At 38.1% G+C, this 26,566-nt stretch overlaps 1 protein-coding gene across 11 annotated transcripts in view; it reads right to left on the reverse strand.

The window, feature by feature from the left end:
• The window catches only part of FAM135A (family with sequence similarity 135 member A), a 117,557-nt gene that overhangs the window by 55,856 nt on the left and 35,135 nt on the right, over positions 1–26,566 (reverse strand). For 7 of the 11 annotated variants that reach the window (XM_058661564.1, XM_058661594.1, XM_058661609.1 and 4 more), the window contains 7 exons: positions 16,894–17,033; positions 16,715–16,785; positions 13,504–13,677; positions 8,561–8,687; positions 7,785–7,938; positions 5,294–5,371; positions 1,632–1,681 (listed from right to left, as the gene is read on the reverse strand). In XM_058661564.1, coding sequence (XP_058517547.1) covers positions 1,632–1,681; positions 5,294–5,371; positions 7,785–7,938; positions 8,561–8,687; positions 13,504–13,677; positions 16,715–16,785; positions 16,894–17,033 — 794 coding nt within the window. Of the gene's footprint in view, positions 1–1,631; positions 1,682–5,293; positions 5,372–7,784; positions 7,939–8,560; positions 8,688–13,503; positions 13,678–16,714; positions 16,786–16,893; positions 17,034–26,566 lie in introns of those variants that run through there. The other 4 variants (XM_058661602.1, XM_058661578.1, XM_058661630.1 and 1 more) reach the window with 2 other exon arrangements.

Genomic DNA, 26,566 nt, shown 5'->3' on the forward strand with positions numbered 1-26,566 from the left:
GCTGAATCAGAAAACAGCCAAAACAGTAACCAACATCCAAGTGGGATGCTGGCATTGCAGACAGAAGAAGCTTCACCCACATACCACACTTGTCCCTATCATATCATTTATAAATCTCAATGTTCTTGATGTTTTATCATTTGCTAAATTAAACATATTGGTGCTTATATTACAACTATTTGGTTCCATTTGTGTTTCTCATAAATTACAAAAAAATTTATGTTATTTCAACTTTACACTTTTATCTATTTTAGCATCTAGCTGGGCAAGCACTGGCACATTTGTGTTTTAAGTATTTACTTTTTTCATTTTTCCACAGTGCTGTAATTTGTTATTATTCTTGTTGTGGCTGTTGTTCTAACTCATACCAGTTGTTGACCTTGTCTCATGACTTCTCATTTATGGAAAAGTATAGTGATGGAATACTGGGGTCTACCAAATCCAGATGTGGGGGTATAATGCAACATGCACCCCTGCTTCCAGACAAAAGATGGATTCCCACCGAAAATGTTGGAAATGTGTAGACAATGGGATGCTGGACTGTCTGACATGGTCTATATGCACAATGTCGGGGTACACTTGAATAAGAGATTGATAGGATTATTATTCCTTATGAAGGACTATACCATTGTAGCAAAATGGAGAAAATCTGTCAGGGGGTCCAAGTCTATACAAAATTGTACTACATAATTCAAAAATTCAAAAAAAAGTATAAAAAAATTTATTTTCTTTGCTATCCTTATGTTTTTCTAAATGATTTTAAAAATAAAGTTAAAATTCCCAAAGGATTTTGATTTAGACCCATTAACATGATTAACTTAAGAATGTAGTTTTTAGCTGTAACCTTTCTGTGCTGGAGTGCCAAGCTTATTTATTCAAATTCCCTTTAATTTCAGTGAAACATACAGGATTCTTCATATTAACTGGATATATCTTATGATTATTTTTAACTATTTACTATTCTTTTGGGATGGTTTTTCAAAGAAAATATTTATGTTTTTTGAAATGTGGGAAAAACTTCTATGATAGTTCCAAAAAACCCTTCTTATATACCCTGTACTTGTATAATTTTTCTAAAAACTCCAGTTCTCATTGAAATTTATAAGTAGAAATACATTCTGTATCAAATACATTTTCATTTGATTATGTCTAATTCTTTTCCCAAAATGTAACTAATCTAAATTTTTCTTAACAAAAAAAGAAAAACTTGTTCATTGTAAAAGCAAACCAGAAAAATGGTGTGATATTCAAATTAATCCATTGAAATAAATTTTCATTGTTAAAAAATAACATTTTACAAAATTATTCAAGTTTTAATAGTGCTTTAAAAATCTACCCAGAAAAATCTTTGAATGAATTAGCAGAAGAAAACACACATTCTAGATTGGATGATATCTCTGTTATGTCATTAATAATAAATACTTTCTAAAAAAATTTAAACCTGTTTTTTAAGTTCATGCTAAAGCCAAATGTATTTGACCAACTAAGAAATGGTTCTACCATGGTCAACAACTAAATATTTGTATTTTAGCAAAGACAAATAATCAAAATTCTCTTAGACAAAATATATAACATAGAAAACAGAAATCATTGAAATAAGCTAATAACGTAGAATTAAAAAATTCAAATACCTTAATTTCTTCACATAGTTCAGTAAGTCGAGCTTCTACATCCATTTCCTCTGAAAGGAGTAAAGAGTAATTAAAGGAAGTATTCAATGCTAGAATAAAAAAAATATCTTTTGAAATTATGTAAGCAAATTAAATTTCATTTAAAAACCCAAGATACTGAGAACCATCTGGATAACCGTTCAATGTATTAAATTTTTCAATGTATTAAATTAAATATTTTCACAGACACATGAATCATGCAGATAATGGGATAGATAACTTCTAAATGGTGCTCACTATAAGTACTATTTCATTTTCACAAGAAGCCAACACCATCAATAATATACTGATTATGCATGAAAAATAAATTACACAAATGTGTCACAGAAAAAACAAAACACATACTTAGATTTTACTGTATTTCACATTTTGCAATTTCCACTAAAGCTTTGCTTTATGTTTCCATGCCTCTATTTTTACAAAAGTTCTTCTTAAATGGCTCAAGGGAATTTCATTTTTTATTCAAAACATTTAAAAGTTATCTAAAGTATAGGCTATTTGATAAAATTGAAAGACAAAATGCTTTTCAATATAAAGTTAGCTATTAACTTCATCGAATAAACTTAGGTTTTGATAAGATTAATAAACATAGGCCAACTTTTTGCCCAATAATCCTGATTCATTTAATGAATGACATAATAATGTATAAAGGATTAATTTATGTAATTAAAAATACCAAATAATGTGAGTATACTTCAAAAGGTACATGGAAAACTTGAATTAACATTGTTTTAGTGCAGAAAATTTTTGAAACTCATACTTAAAAGGGACATATAAAATTGCATGAAAATATACAGGATGAAAATTAGTATGCATAGATTTAATTTTTTTCTGCACCAAATAAACCTGCCATTTCTATTTTCCATAAACTTTTTTTGCCTTCATATTGTCAATGGAATACAGAAACCAAATACAAAAATTCATTATTTTTGTAGGAAAAGATTCACATTAAGACCTGAAATATCGGGTCCAGCACGATAGCACAGTGGCTAAAGTCCTCGCCTTGAACGCACCAGGATCCCATATGGGTGCCCGTTCTAGTCCCGGCAGCTCCACTTCCCATCCAGCTCTCTGCCTGTGGCCTGGGAAAGCAGTCTCGGATGGAACAAAGCCTTGGGACCCTGCACCGACGTGGGAGACCCAGAAGTTCCTGGCTCCTGGCTTTGGATTGGCTCAGCTCTGGCCATTGCTGTCACTTGGGGAGTGAACCATCGAATGGAAGATCTTCCTCTCTGTCTCTCCTCCTCTCTGTATATCTGCCTTTTCAATAAAAATAAAATAAGTCTTTAAAAAAAAAAAGACCTCGAATATCTTTAGATAAACTTAATTTTAATTAGAACTTAAACTGAGTTATCATAAAAGAATTGTGAAAGCTTAGTAACATATCTCATGGATTTCACAAACCATCCCCGTTTCTGATAAACAGTGACTTCTAATAACAGCTTCTCCCAAACTGAAAAAATCAGCATTTGACCTTTACTTAAAATCCCAGCTTCCATGTCAATATTTATTTTCACATTATTCATGATCTTCTGTATGCCAAAAAAAAAATCACTAAAATTAGCTTCACATATCCTACTTCTCAACTGTAAAAAATAAAAAAATAATAAACTTATAGTTTTGATGCATTTTTCTTTTTTTTTAAAGATTTATTTTATTTTTATTACAAAGTCAAATATACAGAGAGGAGGAGAGACAGAGAGGAAGATCTTCCATCCGATAATTCACTCCCCAAGTGAGCCGCAATGGGCCGGTGCACGCCGATCTGAAGCCGGGAACCAGGAACCTATTCCGGGTCTCCCACATGGGTGCAGGGTCCCAACGCATTAGGCCGTCCTCAACTGCTTTCCCAGGCCACAAGCAGGGAGCTGGATGGGAAGTGGAGCTGCCGGGATTAGAACCGGCGCCCATATGGGATCCCGGGGCGTTCAAGGCGAGGACTTTAGCTGCTAGGCCACACCGCCGTTGGGCCCTCGATGCATTTTTCTAATATAAAGTGGTAAACTTGCACATTCCCAGTGTTATTTTGCAAACCGTGTCCTAAAGAATGTTCAAAAGTCAAACTTGTTTTCTGAACCTTGGATTTGAAATGATTTCAAGACCGCTCAGGAATTTTAACCAAGTTTAAAATCTAGTTTTACAGAAATATGAAAATATGATCAGTATCCTATTTACTTCTTTTGGGGTTCAGGGGTGAGGGCTGGCTCCTCCTGCAGATCCGAGATTACAGCAGAAAAAATATCCTTGCAGATTGTTCAAATGCACCCAAACCAAATCAGTTTTGGAGTGAAGATTTTACAAGAACAAGACAGCTATGTAACACTCCTTGATGCACGTGCACATCAGGTATGTTCCTATCTTCACCCTAACAATGGGAATTTTTCTTGTTTATAGTGTTTTGCTACTATAGACAATAGCATAAAAACATGTTTGTACGTATTTCTTAATGTACTAAAATGTTATTTCTATGATTAACAACTCATCCGTCCACTCATTCAACAGGTATTATAACACAGCTCAGACGATGCAATGTTACGTCTAATGATAAACGGCATCTCCATGAGTGCTCTTTTAAATATGTTTATTATTTTTTTCAGTCCAGTCCTTTAGCTTCCAACCACAATCTGCTGCTGCTTTGCTTAGATCTTACAATATTAAGTGGCATTCTGTTAAACTACTTAGGATACTCCCACATCCACAAATTCAAAGGAAGGATAATAGTTTAAGAATATGTTTAATCACTAAAAAGACATGTTATAAAAGGCCACCATTTCATAACGTGAATTTGATAATTTTATGAGAACAGAAAACTATACACTTCAATCTTTAAAACTTTTCTCCATCCTAAAAAAATTATTTTCTGTTAATAGCTTTAGTGAAAAATAACAAATAGTTTTGAATGGATTTTCATCTGAAATACTGATTTTGCTTGTTTTTATTTCTGAAAACAGAGATGTATATTGTGATTCTTTTTCATTTTTCAAATTTCTACATCTCTCATCATTTTAAAATGTAATTCTGAAAGCCTATTAAACACAAAACAGAAGCTTTCAATATTCCTACAGAAAAACAATAAATTATACACTACTGCTACTTAAACCTAAAATATATATAAATTAACAAGAATATTTCCTTTAATACAGTCAAAGCATCTGGATAGGCATGAGCCAGCTTTTGTTTCTGTTTTGTTTTTACTTAGAATAATTCAAACATCACCATACATTAACTAAAACATATAAGCCAAATCATTATTTATTGCTGCAAAGCTTAAAACTAGCTTTACTTCTTCAATCACATTTCATTATTATTAGGTGTAGCCATAGATAAAATTACTTTCAGCAAATTTTAGGCAGTACAATTAAACTAAGAGATTCAGGCAGTAAATATGGTTTTGCACTGATTATTTACACTTTCAAATGAAAACTTTAATATTTCAAATTAATTAATTAATTTGTACTCATTTATAAACCAAACTGAGTCTAAGGGTAAATTCATAAATAGAAGTGGAAGAAACACACTGTTATCTACATATACAGAGAAATAGATGAAATTTGATACTAATTTAAAGAAAAGTATCAAACTAATCAAAAGGGATTATTTACTTCACCTAATTGCAAACGTACCGACACAGGTGTCTTTCTGGGCTCGAGGATGTTTTCTTCTGAGAAGGCGTTCATATAGGACCTGCATGTTGGCCTTGGCTAGTTATAAGGATTGCACACAGCACTAGTTACCATACTCCTTTTATAACAAAATTTACTAGTTTTCCCCAACCTGTTAATAATAGACTTAGTATTGACTTGAGAGTGCAGTGTTAGTTTATCAGAATTACAAATGATGTACATTCAAGGTTGCATTACTTGTTTTTCTATTTAAATGAATGCGCTAGTCAGTATTTTCATACTTTAATATTATATTTTATGCTTGAACTTCTTACAATTTTAGCACTGGCAGGGAACACGAGATAGCTAGGACAACTCCTTGCTTTACCAAGCAGCTCAGATAGGTTATCTGACTTGCCAAAAATCTAGATTCCAAACAACTAATTCTCATTTTATGTAAGTTCCTTACATTTAACCAATATCAATTATATGTCATCACAAATGTACATCATTTATCTAGGATAAGGAAAAAGCCAAAAAACAGAAGGCAATTTAAAGTGTTATTTTAAAAGAGAGAACAAAGATAAAATTTCCTAAGCATGGTGCAGTGCAGTTTAAGAATTTTAAAAATACACTTTCTTAAAAAAAAAACAAAAAAAACCCAGGAAAACGTGTTAAGCAATAGAAGGAAAAATAATAAATTATCTAATCCACAACAATTTTATTTCTATTTGCCAAAACCGCTGGATAAAGAAGTGTTTACTTAACAATATATTATAAAAACATATTAGTGTTCACATTTTATTTTGCTGGGATTAAAAATAAACCATGTAGATAGTTCACAATAGGCAATAAATGCTTGTATTGTGAATTATTATTAGCCTTTCTATTCTCCTAGAGGATGCATAAAGAATGAAGTTCACAGGAAGGAGAGAGAAAGACAGAGTGGTAAAGAAAAGTTTAAGAACATACAAACTGACCCAAGTAATAAATTTGAGTAATGCTTTTAAAAATCTCTCAGAAGCTGTATAAGCTATGTGTTGACGGCTGTACTTGGCCAAGTAATAACAACAGCCCTATTGTGCTATTTATTCATCCAACAAATCCCTACCTTATTTAAAACTAGAGTTTGAGGGTTTTTTTTTTTACAATTCTATTATCTGATCAAATACTTTAAGCGATTTTGAATAAAGTTCAAAATCATTTGATAACTGACTCCTGAAATTAAATACCTGAACTCTTATCTAATTTTTGTAGTAGAGCTACAAGCACCATCTAATACATACACCATAAAATCCAGCTGTAACTGAGAGAAAATTCAAAATTTTATTAATTTAATTTTATTAATATTTTATTAATACAGGAATTACCATGATACAATTAAATGAATAAACTGGAAATGATGTGCTATCATTAAGTTATCTGAAACCTTGGCCTTTGAAAAGATGAACTTCTAATCTATTTAAATAAAAAAAACTAGATAATTAATCTAATTATGGCACAGAACACAGAATGCAGCATTTTTTCAGGCTGAAATAAAACAGGTTACAAATTTTCATACTTTCTGGCAGCTCCATGATAATTTTAAAAAATTCTAAACTGCCTAATTGATCTCAAACCCTACAACCATTTTCACTAACAATGATTATTTTAGAAAGTGAATTAAGCATTATCAAAAGACAGACCCTTAAGGAACAAACAAGTAAACAAAAATGACTGGCTAAACAAAATATGAAGAGATTTCTGACCTACTCAAATATAGGATACAGCCAATGTATTCTAAAGAGATCATAAAAGTTGATGTATAAAAGTTTATAAAACTGACAGAAAAGTCTGAATGAAGATGTATTGTCAATCCTAATAATTTATCCTACATGAAATCATATATATATAAAAGTACTTTTCAAAATATAAATGGTTTATAAAGGGAAATGTGATTTTTGTATCTGTAACATATATGCAGATCCTACTGTGAATTGAAACTAAAGCTTGATTTATATTTAAATGACTTAACTCTTCAAAATCTTAAAAATATTGAATTGTGCTATTATCTCTTAGAGTGATATGAGACCTGAAATAAATAAAAATGAAATGTGTATAAAAATGGCCCAAGTGTATATATCTATATCTATATCTATATCTATATCTATATCTATATGTATCTGTGAAGACTGCTGCTTTCCTATGATTCTGTTAACAGTTCTGTTTGCTTTCTAGTATGCTTCATGATTCAATTTCAAGGAGTAGTATGTGAACATGTGCTCTTAAAAAAATTTATCAGAAGATTCATTACAAACAGCACCAAGAAGTTATCTCCCAGTTAAATAAATATTTTTAAAAACTGGATAAAGTATTTACTAAAGGTTGATAAAGAAGATACAGAGAAGCAAAAGTGAAGTATGTGAGCATTATAGTTTTAGCATAGAAAAAACTATGGTAAAGTTAATATTACAAATATAAGAATGGAGGGAATGACTTCAAGTGTAGGATAGTCTTGCTACTTTTAACATACCCAGTTCTAGTTTCTGACAAGAGGGAATCTCTTCTGTTACCGTAATGAAGTAGCTGTGCAATCCCTTGAAGGCCAGCAGCAAGGTGGCACAAAGTGTATAATGAAAACGATAGGCATGATGCAGGAAGGAATCTGCAATGATGAAGCTGCAACCCTAAAGAAACAGGTTCAGAATGCAGAGTGTTAGCAACTAAAAGCTTAAAAATATCACATTTGAAACTTTGAAAAAAAAATGCCAAAGCATCTGCCAATTTCAGTAATATTTTAAGAAGTGTTCATACAATTTAAGTACATAAAATGTAACTAAGTAATTTCAGCTAATTTTTTATTAACAAGCATATTAAATTATGATTTTTCTTCTATAACATGAGTTTTATAATTGTACTGAGGGACAAACACTCTGCTTTCATAGCAATTAAGTACTCTTCAAGTGCTTGGGCTACTCTAAGTTGAATTTAGTTCTATAATTTCTTTAAAGACTCCTTAGGAATAACTCTACAGTATTATCTCTTGCTAAGAAAGCAAAAAATAAATGTACACATTGATAAAAGCAATCAGCTGCCAAAGATCTCTGCATACTAAAAGTAAGATTTTGAAGTTTCAGGTTAGTTTTCATAATATTCGCTTGGATCCACCAATTTGTAAAAATCAGACATAATTAATCTGTAAGTTGATGAAACTGAGTAATGGAGGAAATAGGACACTCACAGACAAAAATAATTATATTTTTCTTAAATAAGAAAGAAAAGTAACTTTTATACAAATTCAGCTCTTACATCGGGTGATAACTGTTTTGTGTAGTTAATGCCAAAGACCACACTTTCAAGAGTAGGAATCACAGAATCTTTGTTTTGTGCTGGTGCATTTCTGTTTAACCAAGTAGTCTTCACAGGACGAGGAAAGCTGGAAAACCAGTAAGTACTATGTTATTATTGTCGTAACAGTCGAACTGAAAACAAGTTAAACATTTACACAAGGAACAGAAAAAGCAAGGTTTTGCAAGGTTATGAAGGCACAAGAAGTCTATTTCCTTTAGTAATCTGAATAATTACAAAAAAATCCAATTAGTATTTTTTAAGAATGCAAAGCTATAATTCTGCTGTTAATTATGAATGACTGGGCTCCTGAAAGCCTCAAAGAACTCTAAAGCCAAAACAAAATGGGATCCAGAGTAGCTAAATAACAAATCAGAATCTAACTTTAATTTAAAAATCTGTCAAACTATGAAGGTTTAAAATAAAAAATCTCATTTAAATTTAGAAAAATTATTAAATCCGATGACTCTCAAAAACAAGATTTTCTTCACTTTAATTGTCTTCACTAAAATGCTATTAACTTTATTGAAACAATTTTCAAAATTCTTCTAGACGAGGCCTGCACAGTAGCTTTGCAAGCTAATCCTCAACCTGCAGCACTGGTATCCCACATGGGTGCTAGTTCAAGTCCTGGCTACTCCACTTTCAACCGAACTCCCTGCCTGGGAAAGTAGAGCAGAATGGCTCACATGCACCCACAGAGAGACCCAGAACAAGCTGTTGGCTTGCAGCTTCGAACAGGCCCTGCTGTGGCTGTTGTGGCCATGTTGGGAGTGAACCAGCAGATCTCTCTCTCTCTCTCTCTCTCTCTGTAAATCTGGTTCTCAAATAAAACTAAGTCTTTAAAAAATTAAATTTAAAAATCCAAAACGCTTTAAGATACCCTTTCAATCACACATTACATAAACGACTTGTTAGCACTAACAATGCCCTTAATATTCGATATATTCCACAAAGTAATAGTTTCTTTGCTTTTGAATATTTAAAAGTCATACAAAATTATAACTAAAAAGGATGAAGCGTTTGGACGGCTTGGCAGTAGGGAAAAGACAGGAAAGTAAATCAATGTTGCCATAAGCAGAAAGCAGCCTATGCAAATTAATTTGCTACGCAAAAATAAAGTATCTATACCCCAGCAAAAGGAGTTGCAAGTCAATGGTAAATTCCATTTGCTATGGTGTTTTTTCTCAAAATTGAGCCAATAAAAGCTAGACTTGAAAAAAAATATCTAATAAGAGATGGGTCATGTAAAATATAGGCTAAAGAAACAGGAAACCAATCTATTTGAAAGAATTGATGTAATCTCCATGGCTGGGTTATTTTAAATTAAATTGCTTTAAATAAAGCTGACATTTTAAAAGATAATGTTATAAATTAAAATTTTTTCAATGTATTCAGAGGATAAAAATCCATTATAATCAAACGTCAGGAAAACTTGCTGAAGCATACATAGGAATGTTACCCTTAGACGTGACCCCTTCATCAGCACGCCACCAGCAAGAAGCTTTCCCTTATGCTTTCCTTGATCCCCTTTTCCAACTTCCCATTTATGGACAAAGAAAGTCCGGGAAAGATGCTGGTTCTTTCAGGACAAAGTTCTAGCAGCAAAAGAGGGAATTATAAGGGCCCACGGCAGGTAAAGAACAGCAACCTCAGCTGTGGCAGGCACCCAGCTTGCTTTTCGGTCACTAACCAGAGCCAACAGTTAATCCTCTTGGCTTCTGATTCTGAGCCAAAAATGTCTTCTTCCAGTAACTGGTCTCTAGGAGATGAGTTGCCCCTTTCTCCTATTAGCCTGTGGCAAAAACTGCTGCATTACAAGAGGAAGCAGACATTTAACTGACTAGCATTAGTGATGTGAATACCACTATTTAAACAGGGCCTTAAAATGCAAAATTAATAACTTATAATAACCTCTATGAATTGTCTGTACATTCTTCAGTGGAAAAACTAGCCTAGTTTTCAGATGAGATTGGGTGCGTTCAGGGTGGTATGGCTGTGGACAAAAAAATTAGGCTAGTTTTCATAAACACAATCTTGGTAAGCTTTTCAAAGGAATGATGCAAATTATTTAGTTGGGGATTGTTATTGAAACTACAAAGAGATTCAGAAAACTATAGTAACACATTTTAAAAAGAAATGCACTTTTAGCTACTTTAAACCTAACATATAAGCCAAATAAAACTGTAAACTGTTTATTTGAAAATTATATTCCAAAACAACCCATTTACTTGTCAAATTAGCTTCACTCAGTTAAGTATGTATAACATACTGACCTATTCCAGAATGTACAAAATTTTTTGGCAAAGGTTTGCTATAAAATTACATGTAATAAAGCAAATACTTTCACATTTACAAAAGTTGTAGTATAACGGCAGCATATCAAAGGTCTAAGAGGTAATACAAAGATGGCAAAATAACAGAGATTTCACTGTACAATAAGAAATGCAAAGCAAGTCATCAGGAGAAATATTTTTCCTGTGACTCTACCCTCAGTGAATCAGGAAAACAAACTATATGTAAGAGATTGAGGAGTGACACACTAGAAAGGGTTCTCAGTTTTTAAGACAATGTGAAAATCTGAAGGAATTAATTACTTGTGATTGACATAATAAATTATGCTGGGTTTCTGTAAATTTTGAGAAATTGATACAGCTTTCATAAAAACAAGTTTATCATCACTTCCCTTAAGCATCAATCTTAATTATTAGTTGTGAAAATCAGATTAGTATATAGTTATAAAATTGACATTTCAGAAATAAAATTTAAAACTTAGTATGTTTTCAAACAAAACACCACTTTTTTTTTATACCTTACATAGTTGATTAGGGTACAAATGGTCAAGGGCTACAGGAAAGTGGCTAAGACCATTATTTCCACACTAATATCATCATTTTCCCCCCTGTATCTGGGGTAAGGGGAGAAACAAAGGATGAAACCCCACCCAGCCTCCCATCCATCCCAGGTCCCTGATGTGGGGCATGCTCCGAGGGTCCTGCTCAAGCAGTTTTGATAGTTCAACAGTTCTGAATTGCTGCCAATTTCGCAGTTCCAATCATGATGAAATCTATTCAGAATCCACTGGCTGACATAGTCTCTTCATGGTTGGGGTTCTGAGATCAGCAGTTCAGTTGGAGGGATCTCCAAAGAAACTTCGTCTGAGGTGATTCCAGAACAGATTCTTGTGTGTGTTGGCCAGTACAGGGTCTGGCATCATCCGTTGCCCCAATCAGCTTATGCACATGCTGGTGGTTGCATTTGCTGGGTCAGTTCTGTTTCCAGCCCTGTCTTCCACGCGAACCAATGGGTGTTGCAGTCAAGCCCGATCCTGCCCACTGCATACTTGGCCTTCACGCAAACCAGTGGGAACTGCAGCCTAGTTGGGGCAACTCCCGATAAGCCCCACCAGGCCTGCCCCCTACCCTGGTTCCCATGCTTGCCAGTATGTATCGCAGACGTGTTCAGTCTGTCCCACATCCCATTTAGCTCTTATACATGTCAATGGGCACTGAAGCCTAGTTCAGCCCAACTAACCCTACCATTCAGTGCACACACATACTTGCGGGTGCCTTTCTGTCTAGCCACCCCTGCCCCTGTCCTGGTTTTTATGCTGTCCAGTGGGAGTGGCAACCAAGGAGGGAGGTGCCCACTCTCTCCCTACTAGGCCACTCCCACTACCGGATTATGCACTCTCCAGGTGGTTCTGGAGTTTAACTTGACAGAATTGGGCCCCAAGGCCAGCCTCTGCCAGCAGATGGTGCAGCAAAGCCCAATCAATGCTCACCCACTCTAATTTTTGCTTGCACCAGTCGGACCAGTTAGCCCAGCCTGGCTTTTCCCTGATCTAGCTCACGTGAGGCCCACAGGTGTTGTAGCCCTGACGGGTCTGGTCTGCCCCCATCCCAACTCACGCTTTCCAGTGGAAGTGACTGTCCAGCAGGGAAGCCCCCCAACATACCCGCTGCCTGCTTTGCACCCTCCCTCCCTGGTTCTCACATGTGTAAAGCACCACTGTCAAGTGTCAATCTACCACACATACAACAAGGATGATGCTTCATTATAAGAATTGAAGAATTTGATTTGCCTCAATAAAAAGTCGTCTACCTCTGCAGGGAAGTGGACAGAAAAAAATTATCTCAAAGCTTTTTTATAATTCAAAATACTATATGTTTTTTTTAAATTTATTTATTTTTATTGGAAAGGCAGATGTACAGAGAGGAGGAGAGACATAGATTCACATAGATACACTCCACAAGTGGCGGCAACGGCTGGAGCTTTGCCGATCTGAAGCCAGGAGCCTTGTCCATGTCTTCCATGCAGGTGCAGGGTCCCAAAGCTTTGGGCCACCCTCGTCTGCTTTCCCAGGCCATAGGCAGGGAGCTGGATGGGAAGCAAGGCTGCTAGAATTAGAACCGGCGTCCATTTTGGATCCTGGTGTGTTCAAGGCGAGGATTTTACTGCTACACAATAACGCCGGGCCCCTACTATATGCTTTTAAGCTAGAATATCACATGGTATCATTTTTAAAGGCTTGGATAAAAAAATGCATAAAACTGGTAAATAACTTGGTAAGGAAAAAATATTGCTTGATTTAGCATTAGGGAGGTTAAACAAACACAACCTAAGAGAGAAAACTAGTTATTCTTCCAGAGAGTGAGTAAGCAACAGAGTATCACTGCATAAAAATACAGGCGTAGATTAAACAATGTTGTATGGTTATTTATATATCACATTCTTTTTTCTTGACAAAATTATTTTGGATTGATATAGATCACTCCATAGTTTTATTTTTTAAAAAAGTTCTTAAGCTTAATATTTCTATACTGTTGATTTTTCTTATTTTATGAATTCAGTTAAAAAAAAGATATCACATTAATAATGTCCAAAGTGCCGGTTAAGTTTACCTTATTAGTGGCTGGTGTAGTGCAACCAACGATGCATGGACTGTAACAGAGACCACAGAAAGGTGGAAATAATCAAATATAACATTAACATGATGATGAAGGCCTCTGTGGAGGCTAAAGTGCAGCTTCAGTGTTCGGCTACTGATGAGTTGCAATGCATTCAGATCGTCTGTCCTATAAAAAACAACATATTTGTAGGTAAGTATGTTACATTTAATAAATATTAGTATTTTATAGTTTAAACTATCAAAACAATTAGTTAAAAAATTCAGAATTCTCTGGTGTGGTTGTGGCAAGAAAGGTGCCATCATTCACTGTTGATAGGAGCAGAGTCTAGTACAATTGCTATGGATGTCAGTATGGAGAGTGCTAAGAGAAATGAGAATTGGTCTGCCATATGACCTTGCTATCCCACTTCTGGGAATGTATCTGTAGGAAATAAAATCTTCATTTGAGAAAGGGATCTGTAATCTTGTATTTACAGGAGCACAATCTACAATAGTAAAGACATGGAAACAATCCAGATGCCTGTTCAAAGAGGACTGAGTAAAGAAACTATGACACATTTACTCTAAGGAATGCTACTCAGTCATCAAAAAGAATGAAATTCTATCATTTGCAACCAAATAGTCCTAACTAGAGACTATTATCTCAGTAAAGTCAGTCAGTTCCCAAAAGACAAATATCACCTGTTCTCTCAGATAAAAGGCAACCTTCATACAAAATATAAGATCAACAGCCCTTTCAATACTGTTTTTCTACATCTCATGGCTTTTGCTGTTTCTGTTTTTATTTTCATTCATTCAAAACAGTTTTTTTTCTTATTAATTTCCTCATCGACTCATAGGTTACAGAGTGGCAACGTTTGCTTCAAGAAGGTGTTTGATTTTCTTTTTCATTTCTTCAGCAATATATTGGTCATTCAGTAGCATGTTATTTAACTTCACTTTGTTATTATTGTTCCTGTTGTTGATTTAAGGGAATGTATGGTAACTATGTAACAGAGACTGTCATATCCAAATGTGAAGATAAAATGCAGTGAGCATCTCTACTTACAAATCAAAGATGGTCTCCCAATTAAACTGTTAAATATATCTTGACAATGGAATGTTGGATTTTTTGCCATTGTCTATACCTACAATGTCAGGATACACTAAAGTAGCAGAATGATGGACTTATGGCTGTTTATGAAAGACTATGCTATTGTAATGATTTAGGGAAAAATCAGTGTCTGATGGGAGGCAGGTATTTGCGGGGAAGGGAAGAGAAATCCCAGAGTCTATTGAACTCTATCATAAAGTAATAAAATTAATTTAAAAATCCAAATATTCACATAAAATGTGGACCTGACACTTGAGAAATTAATCTTAGGTTCAAGTAAATATTAATACACAGAGGACATAATAAATAATATTAATCATAAATTTTGGTATAGCATATATTAAATCATACAAACTTTTTATTTTATTTTATTTATTTTTATTACAAAGTCAGACATACTGAGAAGAGGAGAGACAGAGAGGAAGTGGAGCTGCCGGGACTAGAACCAGCGGCCACATGGGATCAAGGCGAGGACCTTAGCCACTACACCACACCGCCGAGCCCCATATAAACTTTTTTTTAACAAATTTAGCATGCTTTTTGTAGACTTAAGGTATTGCTTAGTTAGTGAAACGATAATTTTATTACACTGGCTCCATTGTTAGAATTATACACACAGAGTACATAAAACATCATGAAAATTATATCTACATACGTTTTTTAAATCTTGTACATGCATTGTAACAAATTATTTACACATTTCAGTTTAACACATTTAAAGGTTTCTGATTTTGTTAAAACAGAAACCCTTCCTGTATCTGTAATGACGAAGTAACAGAGAAGTAATAGCTGCTAGATAAAATATTCTTATTAAAAATTCCAAGACAGGGCCTGGCACAGTGACTTACTGGCTGAAGTCCTCACCTTACATGTGCTGGGATCCCATATTGGCACTGATTCTAATTCTAGCAGCCTTGCTTCCCATCCAGCTCCCTGCCTATGGCCTGGGAAAGCAGACGAGGGTGGTCCAAATCCTTGGGACCCTGCACCCACATGGGAGACGTGGAGGAGTCTCCGGGCTTGTGGCTTCAGATTGCCTCAGCTCCAGCCATTGCAGCCACTTAGGGGGTGAATCATCAGATGGAAGATCTTTCTGTCTCTCCTCCTTTCTGTATATCTGACTTTCCAATAAAAATAAATAAGTCTTTTAAAAAAATTCCAGGAACCTACTAGAGACCTTTATTGATGACTACTTAGTCCTACCTGCAGTCTGGATTTATATACAATCTTCAAGAAGTACTTTCAGGCTTTAGTTGAAATAGGAAAGGGAATGAGAAAGATTACAAAAGCAAAATTGTCAAGTAGATCTGATTCTTGCTTGAAATGAATATAAGCATAACACTGCTTCTAATGTTTAGTAATGCATGTCTAGCTGTGTGTTTAAGTTCAGTATAAAACCAGTCGTTAAAATTTTTCAATGCCCGTAGAATTCAATGAATGTTTACTGCTAAGCATAGCATAAGAGTCAAAATCTTGGATCTAGCATTGCGATAATGTTAAGCCACTGCCTGAAGTGCTAGCATCCCATGGAGTCACCTGTTCATGTCTCAACTGCTCCATTTCTGATCCAGCTCCCTGATAAAGAGTCTCAGAAAGCTTGGGCCCCTACATTCATGAGCAAGACTCAGGAGAAGTTCCTGGCTCCTGGCTTCAGCCTGACCCTGCCCTGGTCACTGCAGCCATTTAGGGAGTTATCCAATGAATGGAAGATGCCTCTCTCTGTAATTTTGCCTTCCAAATAAATGAGTCATAAACAAATGAACAAACAAAAGCCTCAACAGTCTTGATAACTCTCAGAATATTTATGTCCATTTGATTGTGGTACAATTTCAATAGTGACATTTCTACAGTCTGGGAAGCTGTTTTTTCAACCTCTGTCTTATACCTGGAGCTTGAAGCACCAACATGGGTATATCAAGATTCTCCTAGGAAACAGAAGCAGTTAGAGTAGTAGACTGGATTCTAAGAAGAAAACAGGCAGTCTAACAACAATTGTTATAACAAATATAATAAAACCTGTTATAGCAAAAAGTCACTGTAACTGATAAATACTATAGTAAATAATAGTCTTGAGTGCCTAGTGAGTTTTTGTTTTGATTCGTCTACTTACGAATAATCTCCATCTGTGAAGTGTAGATCTAGGGATAACAGAAAATTCATTTCCTCAAGAGTTTCTTCAATCTAAAGAGAAATTATAGGATACTTTTGAATATTTATAAAATGTTAGCAATATGCCTTGAAGCTTTACCAAAAAACACTGATTTAAATATATATATAAAGAGTATTTACCTTTCTTTCATCCAATAGCATTTTAACTTTGAAGATCATAACATCATTTAAAACAACTTCTTCATTTTTGTACAGAATTTGAAATGTTTTACTACAAATCAGAGAGTCATGAACTGAAGCCGGAAAAGCTAAAGTTATACCTAAAAAAGAATAAGATATACAATTAATAGGTAAAATGTAAAATATAATGCCATATGTAAATTAATACTTTAATATACTTTAACTATATTATATAGCATAAGAAAACTTCTGAAAGTTTACTAATTCCATGGTAAAAAAAAGAAAATTTAAAAGCATTATAATAATTCTAAAATTGCTTTATGACTTACATTAATTTGCAAGGTAAGTAAGTGGAATTTTAGAATGAATAGTTGATCTGTATGCCCCAGTTTTCCACAGCTAAGCAGTAAAGAATCTGGCTGGTGCTGCTCTTGGTTGCTAGGAACCAAGCTATAAACCCCTGGAATGAAGAATCTGGCTAGCAACTTTTTTCCTATTTTGAGATGCAGCCTCTAAATACTTACTGAATTCTGGCAGTTTAAACTAATGAGTTGATTTATGGTGGACATCCTAGATAGTTTATGCTTAAGGAGATGACTCAGAACATGGCCTGAGTCTACCAGTAAGAACAACCATGGGATTGGAGTTTGAGCCAGGTAATTCAATTAATCAGGCCTCCATAGTGGAACATCTGGATGTTGCAGTGTGAGTGTCCCTGGTTGGCGATATCCTACACATTGTCACATATCAGTGTTCAACATGTGAGGGGAAATGCATTCTGACTCCATAGAGAGAAAACAGCAGTTTACATGTAGGAACCTCCAAGAGCTGATTTTTATCCTTTTGCAAAAATGAAACTGTAATACAGTACTTTGAGTTTAAGTTGTTCTAAGAAATTATTAACTGTGAGGGGAAAATGGGAACTCTAAAGTTCACAGACAATAGGAAGTGAGATTAGAGAGCAGATCCCTGACACTGTTGATATCTGAAGTGATGACAGTCTTGTGAAAGACTATATATATTCTTCATCTTATTTTTTTTTAAGATTTATTTATTTTTATTACAAAGTCAGATATATAGAGAGAGGAGGGGAGATAGAGAGGAAGATCTTCCATCTGATGATTCACTCCTCAAGTGACCACAATGGCTGGTGCTGTGCCGATCCAAAGCCAAGAGCCAGGAACTTCCTCCAAGTCTCCCACGTGGGTGCAGGGTCCTAAAGCATTGGGCCGTCCTCAACTGCTTTCCCAGGCCACAAGCAGGGAGCTGGATGGGAAGTGGAGCTACCGGGATTAGAACCGGCGCCCATATGGGATCTCAGCGTGTTCAAGGTGAGGATTTTAGCCGCTAGGCCACGCCACTGGGCCCTATTCTTCATCTTGATAATGGTTTAGCTTCAGGTCAGTGATATCAGGGCATTTTAACAGACCATCCACTGTCATGGTCTTATTACTGTACCTTGTAAAAATAACATGAAAAACAACTGAAGAAAGTATATGAGTTCAAGCTAGAGACCAAGCAAGACAGGGCTGGGACCAAAAAATGGGATATCAGAGTACAAATGGGAAAAGAAAATATGTCCATGACAGATCCCAGGCACCCTGATGTCAGGGTTTTTGTAGAGTAATAAGGTCAATCTAATTAGAGGTGTGATTCAGAGTAAGATATTGGAACTCAGATAAGAAAAGAATAACTAATAGGAAAACACCAAAGTCTTGGAGGGGAGGTGGAACAAATGCGAGTGCATCCCTGCAGAGAGGAACCTTGGAGAAGGGTAGGAGTCCAAAGTGATGAGAAAATTTCCCTGTGGAGGTGGGGTTAGAAAACAGTCAAGAGAAGTCACACAAAACACTCTACCGAGTCTGAGATGAGGAGGACATATAACTAGAGAAGGATCTCCCAGAGAAGAGCTTGGTGAGTTTAAGTAAGGAGAGAACGGTATCCACAAAAGGGAATACGCTAGCATGAGGTGAGGTTAAAGCAGTGCAAGGAGAGCAAGCGGGACGGAGAAGGAGCACCGACAGGAGACCGGCATATGCAGACATGGTCAAACCAGAGAAATGAGCTACGGAAAATGGAAGCTAGTTTTCCTTACTGTTGGAGAAAGGATATACAGGTGCTGGCAAACTATTCTTAAAATGATCCAGAAAAAAAATTTTTATGCTGTACTTGCAACTTTTCTCCAAGTCTGAAATACTTCAAAAATCTATTTAAAGGAAAACACAATGGTTCCGATACTCAGTTACTGAATATTTTTAGAGAAGAGTTGAGGAAAGGAATAAATTTGTCTCAATAGAAAGCAGATTTTACTTAAAGCCAACAAGCAATGGACTCCTTACTGTTTTTTTCCTAAGAATGCCGCTTTCCTCTAACTGGAGTTGTTTCTTCTTCTACACTATTCCTAATGACCTTGTAACTTCTTTAAGATATATTTATTTTTATTGGAAGACAAATTTACAGAGTGGAGGAAACAGAGAAAGATCTTCCATCCTCTGATTCATTTCCCAAATGGCCACAATGTCTGGAGCTGAGCTGATCTGAAGCCAAGAACCAGGTGCTTCTTCCCAGTTTCATTCTGTTGCCTGGATCTTCTTCTCAGTTTCTATACAAGTACCAGACAGTTTTGATTACCACTGTTCTGTAGTATGTCTTGAAGTCTAGAATTGTAATTCCTACAGCTTGATTTTTTACTGCTCAGGATAGCTTTGGCTACTTGTCGTCTCTTGCATTTTCAGATGAATTTTTGTGTCTTCTTTTCTATTTCTGAGAAGAATGTTGTTGGGATTTCGATTGGGATCACACAGAATATGTATGTCATCTTCAGTAATAAGGACATTTTGATGATGTTGATTCTCTCAATTCTGGAACATGGTGATTCTGTTCATCTTTTAATGTCTTCTTCTATAATCTTTTAGAAATTGTTCTGTAAATTTCCCACAAAATCTTCCTCACCTTTGGTTAGGTTTATTTTACAGTTTTTAAAGTTCTTCTCAGCTATCTGACTCCTCTCCTAATGTATTGTTGACCTCTAGTCCTCCTCAGCACTTTACTCCCAGGGTCATCTTCTGGAATTCTATATTATGCATGACCATAATTCTCATTTGTAATTTGCATTACAATCTTTTCTCATACCTCCAATCTTTCCTGCTTATTTACTCTAGTATCAAAAATTCAATTATCCTTTGAATCCATTGAGGAAGTTTCCATGAATCATATTCCCTATCACTCTGCCTTTACTTTCTCTGAAGTTCTCAAATTTCCTCCTTATCAATCTGAAATCCTACAATCCATCACAACCATTTACTCTTCCATATCCTATTAAAGACATAAGCTGTGCTTGCTTTGCCACACTGGTCTGGATCAATGTATTTCTCTGCCTAACCCATACTTGTGCCCACTGGCTATCCTTTAAATTAGTGAGCTTTTCGGGCTGTACAACAATCACACTACATTTTCCAAATCCATTTTATGTCCACATTGTTCAATGATTACTTAACAACATTTTCCCCTTTCTTCACTCCAATCCAGCACTTTTGTTCTTATTTCATAAGAAAATAAAAATAGTCAGAATATCTATAAATTCTACTACTGCATCTACCTGGACAAATCCTTATTTCTTTACCTCTCTTTTTGACAAAACTCTAAGAGTCTCTGGTATTTGGTATTTATTATCCATCTCTCATTCTCTCTTTAACCCATTTCCTGACAACCAGCCTCCAGACTGGTCCCCAATGTTTCTTACTTTCTGGAATTCACACCCTTGCATGACACCCTCCTATAAAAGTCTCCTGGTTCAGCTGTGTGAATACAGAAGCAGTAATGGCATCATTTGTGTGAATGAATACAGCAGAATAATTGACTACAGCCTCATAAGATCCATAGCCACAGTAATCCACCTAAATTACTGATACACAGAAACTGTGGATGTTGCTGCTTTAAAGGAAGTTGTAGGTAAATTTTTAAACAGTGATAATTAATTCACATTTCAATAAAACTTTGCTCCATATAACTGCTCTCTTATCAAGACTATTAATGATTTTGACTTTGCTAAATCAAATGGTCAATTCTCAGATCTCATCTCATTAGACTCACAGTCAACATGGATACACATCCTCACATTTTTGGAACAAATCTTTTCTTTCCTTTCTGTATACCACCCTTAAGTGTTTTTGCTCCTAGTTCAGTTTCCTTTCTCCTTTTTTTCCGATTTTAAAAATTTGTTTCTCATCAAGAAGTAGCACAACACAAGAGTTAAAAATAGTGACAATAGAGCCAGACTGTCTGGGTTTAAATCTGGATTCTGCCACTTACTAGTTCTACAATTTTTATTAATCCTTCTCTTTCCTCTCATGTCTCACATCTTATTCTTCAGTAAGCCCCATTGGCTCTACCAAAATACTCAATATTAACTGACCCAGAATGCTAGAAAAAGAGACTGCTTTAGGAATTCCTTAAAAGGGACTCTACCACCAACGTAAGAAATTGTACACAAAATAAGTGATTCAAAATTGCTTTGGAGTGAATAACAATATTCAGTGAAAGTTGCCTCATTCCTTACTGACATCAATATTAAATTTTCAAATGCTTAACAAGCTCTTACAAATAACACCTTTCTCTTTATTCCAAAATCAAGATTAACGTACAACTTATGTACAACTCCCAGTCATTCATTCAGCCATCTCATCAACAAATACTTGCTAAATATCTATTCATGTGCCACCTTCCTTCTGTTGAGGGTATACTGAAAAACGAGGGAGATGGAAAATAATCGGAGAGTGCATTATAATGAGAGGTGATAAGGAATAGAAATAGTGACTAAGTAAATAAATGACACATCATGCCTGAAAGTACTAATTGCTACGGAGAAAAACAGAGAGGAAAGAGAGGTGGGAAAGACAGCAACTATAAACATAAGTCAGGCAATGTTTTTTTGAGAAGTGATCTACAAACAAAGAACAAAACCCAGTTCTGTGTTCTTTCCCGTACTACATGCCACAGGTTGAAACCACTCCTTCACTCTATCAGAAGTCTGGAGGATCACTCCCTGCAGAGGATATAGCAGAAGCCTTATAAATTAAAATATATGAGTATAAAACCCAGGGTAAGCTGAACATTAAATGCAGATCAGATGTAATCACCTCCATGGGGTTCCTAGAAGGTTGGCAGCAAGATTTGTACTCTCCAAGTAGGAGAGAGACAAATGTGCACTCTGGAAAGAACCCTCAAGAATCAGAGATTTCACCCTACTGGCAAACTAAAAGCTGGACTGCCAGTTTCATAGATTTTAGGAGAAAACATGAGACTAGGGCTAAAGAAAAAAGATTTTAATAACCACATATTGGTAAGATAATCAACTTCTGTTCACACTGGCTTCCCTTTTATCTCAATCCTATGAGAGTGAGAATGCAATGGGTTTTTGATTACAATAAAGAACTCTGGGCTGGTTCGGGCCTTGGGATTCGGGGGCAACTGCCGCTCCTCACAGTGTGGCGGCTGTGGGGGGTGCCCCTGCCGGGTCGGACCCAATGCTGGGGGCTCACGCCAAAGACACTGCCGCAAGGCAGTGAACGAGTCCTCGGCCTCAACCAGGACCCAAGAGAGCTCATTCCTCGGGTAAGTGCACCATGTGGGAACTTGGGAACTGGCTTAAAATTCCTAGCTCCACCCAGCTGCTAATATCTGGCAGCTAGGTGAGTTTGGGAGGGGTTCGGGCCTTGGGATTCGGGGGCAACTGCCGCTCCTCACAGTGTGGCGGCTGTGGGGGGTGCCCCTGCCGGGTCGGACCCAATGCTGGGGGCTCACGCCAAAGACACTGCCGCAAGGCAGTGAACGAGTCCTCGGCCTCAACCAGGACCCAAGAGAGCTCATTCCTCGGGTAAGTGCACCATGTGGGAACTTGGGAACTGGCTTAAAATTCCTAGCTCCACCCAGCTGCTAATATCTGGCAGCTAGGTGAGTTTGGGAGGGGTTCGGGCCTTGGGATTCGGGGGCAACTGCCGCTCCTCACAGTGTGGCGGCTGTGGGGGGTGCCCCTGCCGGGTCGGACCCAATGCTGGGGGCTCACGCCAAAGACACTGCCGCAAGGCAGTGAACGAGTCCTCGGCCTCAACCAGGACCCAAGAGAGCTCATTCCTCGGGTAAGTGCACCATGTGGGAACTTGGGAACTGGCTTAAAATTCCTAGCTCCACCCAGCTGCTAATATCTGGCAGCTAGGTGAGTTTGGGAGGGGTTCGGGCCTTGGGATTCGGGGGCAACTGCCGCTCCTCACAGTGTGGCGGCTGTGGGGGGTGCCCCTGCCGGGTCGGACCCAATGCTGGGGGCTCACGCCAAAGACACTGCCGCAAGGCAGTGAACGAGTCCTCGGCCTCAACCAGGGCGGCCAGTGCACCATGTGGTGCCAGGCTTTGCCTGCTGGCAGCCCGGCCGGGGAGCTCTGGGGTAATGGATGTCCGAATTGCTGCTTAGATAGCTCTAGGGTGACCCCACTGTTTCTGGGTTCTGAGTCAATCCTAAAGATTCCCAACGCCAGTAACTCTTCTTTTGGAGAACCTCTAATCACTCAATAATGCTGAGCTTTGAACACCTATAATGCAAAAGATAAACCCCGGATTGTCTAGCAGGATATTTTTTTGCCTGACATGATGTTGGTGCAGGAGACTGGTCACATTAGGCAGGTCCATAATTTTAACTAGCACTCTAGAACCTTATACTGGGGTGGACTCTGTGCAGGATGTGTGGGCCACACCCTGTAGAAAGTTTGACCCCACTGGTAAACCTAAATTTTAGGTGGTTATGGACTAAGCTAGGTGTGACCAAGGAGCCTGCCATCAATCACAGGTAAAGGGATCCACCATAGACTGGACTGGGCAAGGCAGCAGCACCCAAGTGTGCATCCTGAATAGGCTGTGGGGTGGGCCGGGCTGCAACATTCACCAGCTCATACAAGGCCAAATGGGAGGCCAGAGTACACCGGGCACTGGCCTAAAAACCAATGGCATGTATGTAAACTGGGTTTGGGAGTGGATCAAGTGGAGGTACTTGGGAAGCTCCCCTGGCGAGTCATAGCTCTCGCTGGTGAACATGCCGTCCAAATCTGGGGGTCAGACTAGCAGGGCATAGTAGCTCCAAAATGTGTAACTTGGTAATGGACCGTAATGTACTGGGCAGGACTGAACAAACCTTTGTTTACAAGCAAACTAGAAACCAGCATGGAACACAGGTCATACCGAGCTAGGCTCTTGCACCTACTGGTCCCCAAAGCAACCACGGGCAGGTGCATGATTTACAGCTAGGAACAAGCCCAATCGGGGAGGTAACGGGACACCCTAACTAGGTTGAGGTTCCCACCAAGGGGCGTATGTGCTAGAATTGGAGCTGCGTTCTATCTAGGAAACAGTTGCAGTCACCCGAGGCACTAGTGTGGGCTGGGATTGGATGCACCAGGCCAGTTCAGACCCCAACACCATCTGGTGGCATGGAGAACCAGGGGGTAGATATGGGACTGACTAGGCTGGGTCTCAACCCCCTACTGAGCCATGCGTGAGCTGTATGTGGGTATGGACGAGCCATGGCTGGGCTGAAACATCCAACAACAAGAACCAGAATGGGGTGAAAGCCAGCCAGGAAAAGCCACTGTTCCTGCTAGGGCAGGAGGTGAACTGAGTAGGGTTGGCTCAAGGACCCCCTGGCATGCGCAAAACCTGCCTTTGGGAGGGGATCTGATGGAGGAGCCTGGGCAACTCCTCTGGCAGGACACAGTCCCTGCAGGTAAGCGCAAGAAGCATGATAGGAAACAATCCAGAATAGGCCATGGAAAGTTTCCCACTGGCACACACTCAGCATGGGTCAGGAGCAGACCAGGCTGAATCAGTCCGTATCACCCACTGGCAAATCCGATCACCAGATCAGAGTGTGGGATGAGCCGGGTTTGGTCGCGACAAAACCAGCACACATTATGGAATGCCAGGGCGTGGTTGCCTGTACTGGATATGAATGCAGCACCCAAACAGCACACATGAGATCCAGGAAGGAAGGGAGGGGCAGAACTGGCGGGGGGATTAAGGGGCTGGTTCCCTCGCCGGACAGCTACTCCCAATGGAGAGCGTGGGCTGGGATAGAGACAGACTAGACTATGCAAGGCTACAACACCTGTGCGCTGCATGTGGAATAGATCAGGGAAAAGCCAGGCTGGGCTGATTATTCCTGCTGGTACAAGTATAAATTAGAGTGGGTGAGGGATGTTTGGGCATAGCCGCAGAAGCTGGCACTGGGGACTAATTCTGTCAAGTCAAATCACAGAATCACCTAAAGAGTGCATAAACCGGGACAGAGAGACCTGGGAGGGGAAAAGTGGGTTCCCCCTTCTTGGGTCACTATTCCCGTGGGAGGGCATGAAGACTGGGACGGGGGCTGGGATGGCTAGATAGAGAGGCACTCAACAACACCCGTGAGGGCTGGATGGTTGAGTTGGTTAGATAGAACTAAGCTTTAATACCCATTGACACGTACAAGAGCCAAATGGGATGGGGGACAGACTGGTCTTCTGCTACACATACTGGCAAACCAGGGTAGGGGGCGGGCCTGGTGGGGGTTATTGTGGGTCGCCCCGACTAGGCTGCAGCTCCCACTGGTTTGTGTGAGGGCCGAGTACGTGCTGGGCAGAACCAGACTGGACTGCAACACCCATTGGTTCCAGTGCAACTCAGGACTGAAAACAGAACCAACCCAGCAATTGCAACCACCAGCTGATCGTGGTGATGGACTGTGCCGGGCCCTGTGCTTGCTAGAGCATACAAGAAACTAGTCTGGGAATACCTCAAAGTTTCTTTGGAGATCTCCCTAATCGAACTGCTGGACTCAGAACTCTAATCAAGAAAAGACAGAAGACAGAGCAGATCAATCATTCATCTCAGCTATATGTTGGCAGCGATATATGGGGCAAACGGAGACTTTATGATGGACCATATCAATCAGTGGACGACCTCATCGAGCGAAACTGGCAGCGATTCATAACCGGAGAACTATTAACACCACTCGAGCACATATCTCAGAGCATGCCCCACATCCGGGACTCGGGGTGGGCGGGAAACCGGGTGGGGCTTCCCCCTCAATATCCCCCTTTACCTCAGATACTATGTAAAGATTGTCAACAACACAATAAAATAGATTATTAAAAAAAAAAAAAAAAAAAAAAAAAAAAGAACTCTGGGCTTACGTAACTTTAACCATATATAAGAGGTTATAAGAAAACCTATTTAATATTCAGTTTTTTTAAGATTTATTTTATTTTCTTATTTGGATGGCAAGGATACAGAGAAAGATCTTCAGTCCTCTGGCTCACTCCTCAAATAACAGCAATAGCCAAGCTGAGCTGATCTGAAGCCAGGAGCTTCTGCTACGTTTCCCACACAGGTGCAGGGTCTCAAGGCCTTAGGCCATCCTCTGCTGCTTTCCCAGGCCACAAGCGGGGAGCTGAATGGGCAGTGGAGCAATCGAGATACAAACTGGTATCCATTTGGGATCCCAGCATATGTAAGGCAAGGATTTAGCCACTAGGCATGGCATCGGGCCCTAAGACTGATTTCTCAAAATTTTATTAGAAAGGTATAGCAATAGAAAGAGTTAAAAACTCCCATCAGTTGGTTTCTTCTGCAAATGTCTGCAACAGGCCAA

Source organism: Ochotona princeps, chromosome 1, assembly GCF_030435755.1.
Source record: "Ochotona princeps isolate mOchPri1 chromosome 1, mOchPri1.hap1, whole genome shotgun sequence".
NCBI lineage: Eukaryota > Metazoa > Chordata > Mammalia > Lagomorpha > Ochotonidae > Ochotona > Ochotona princeps.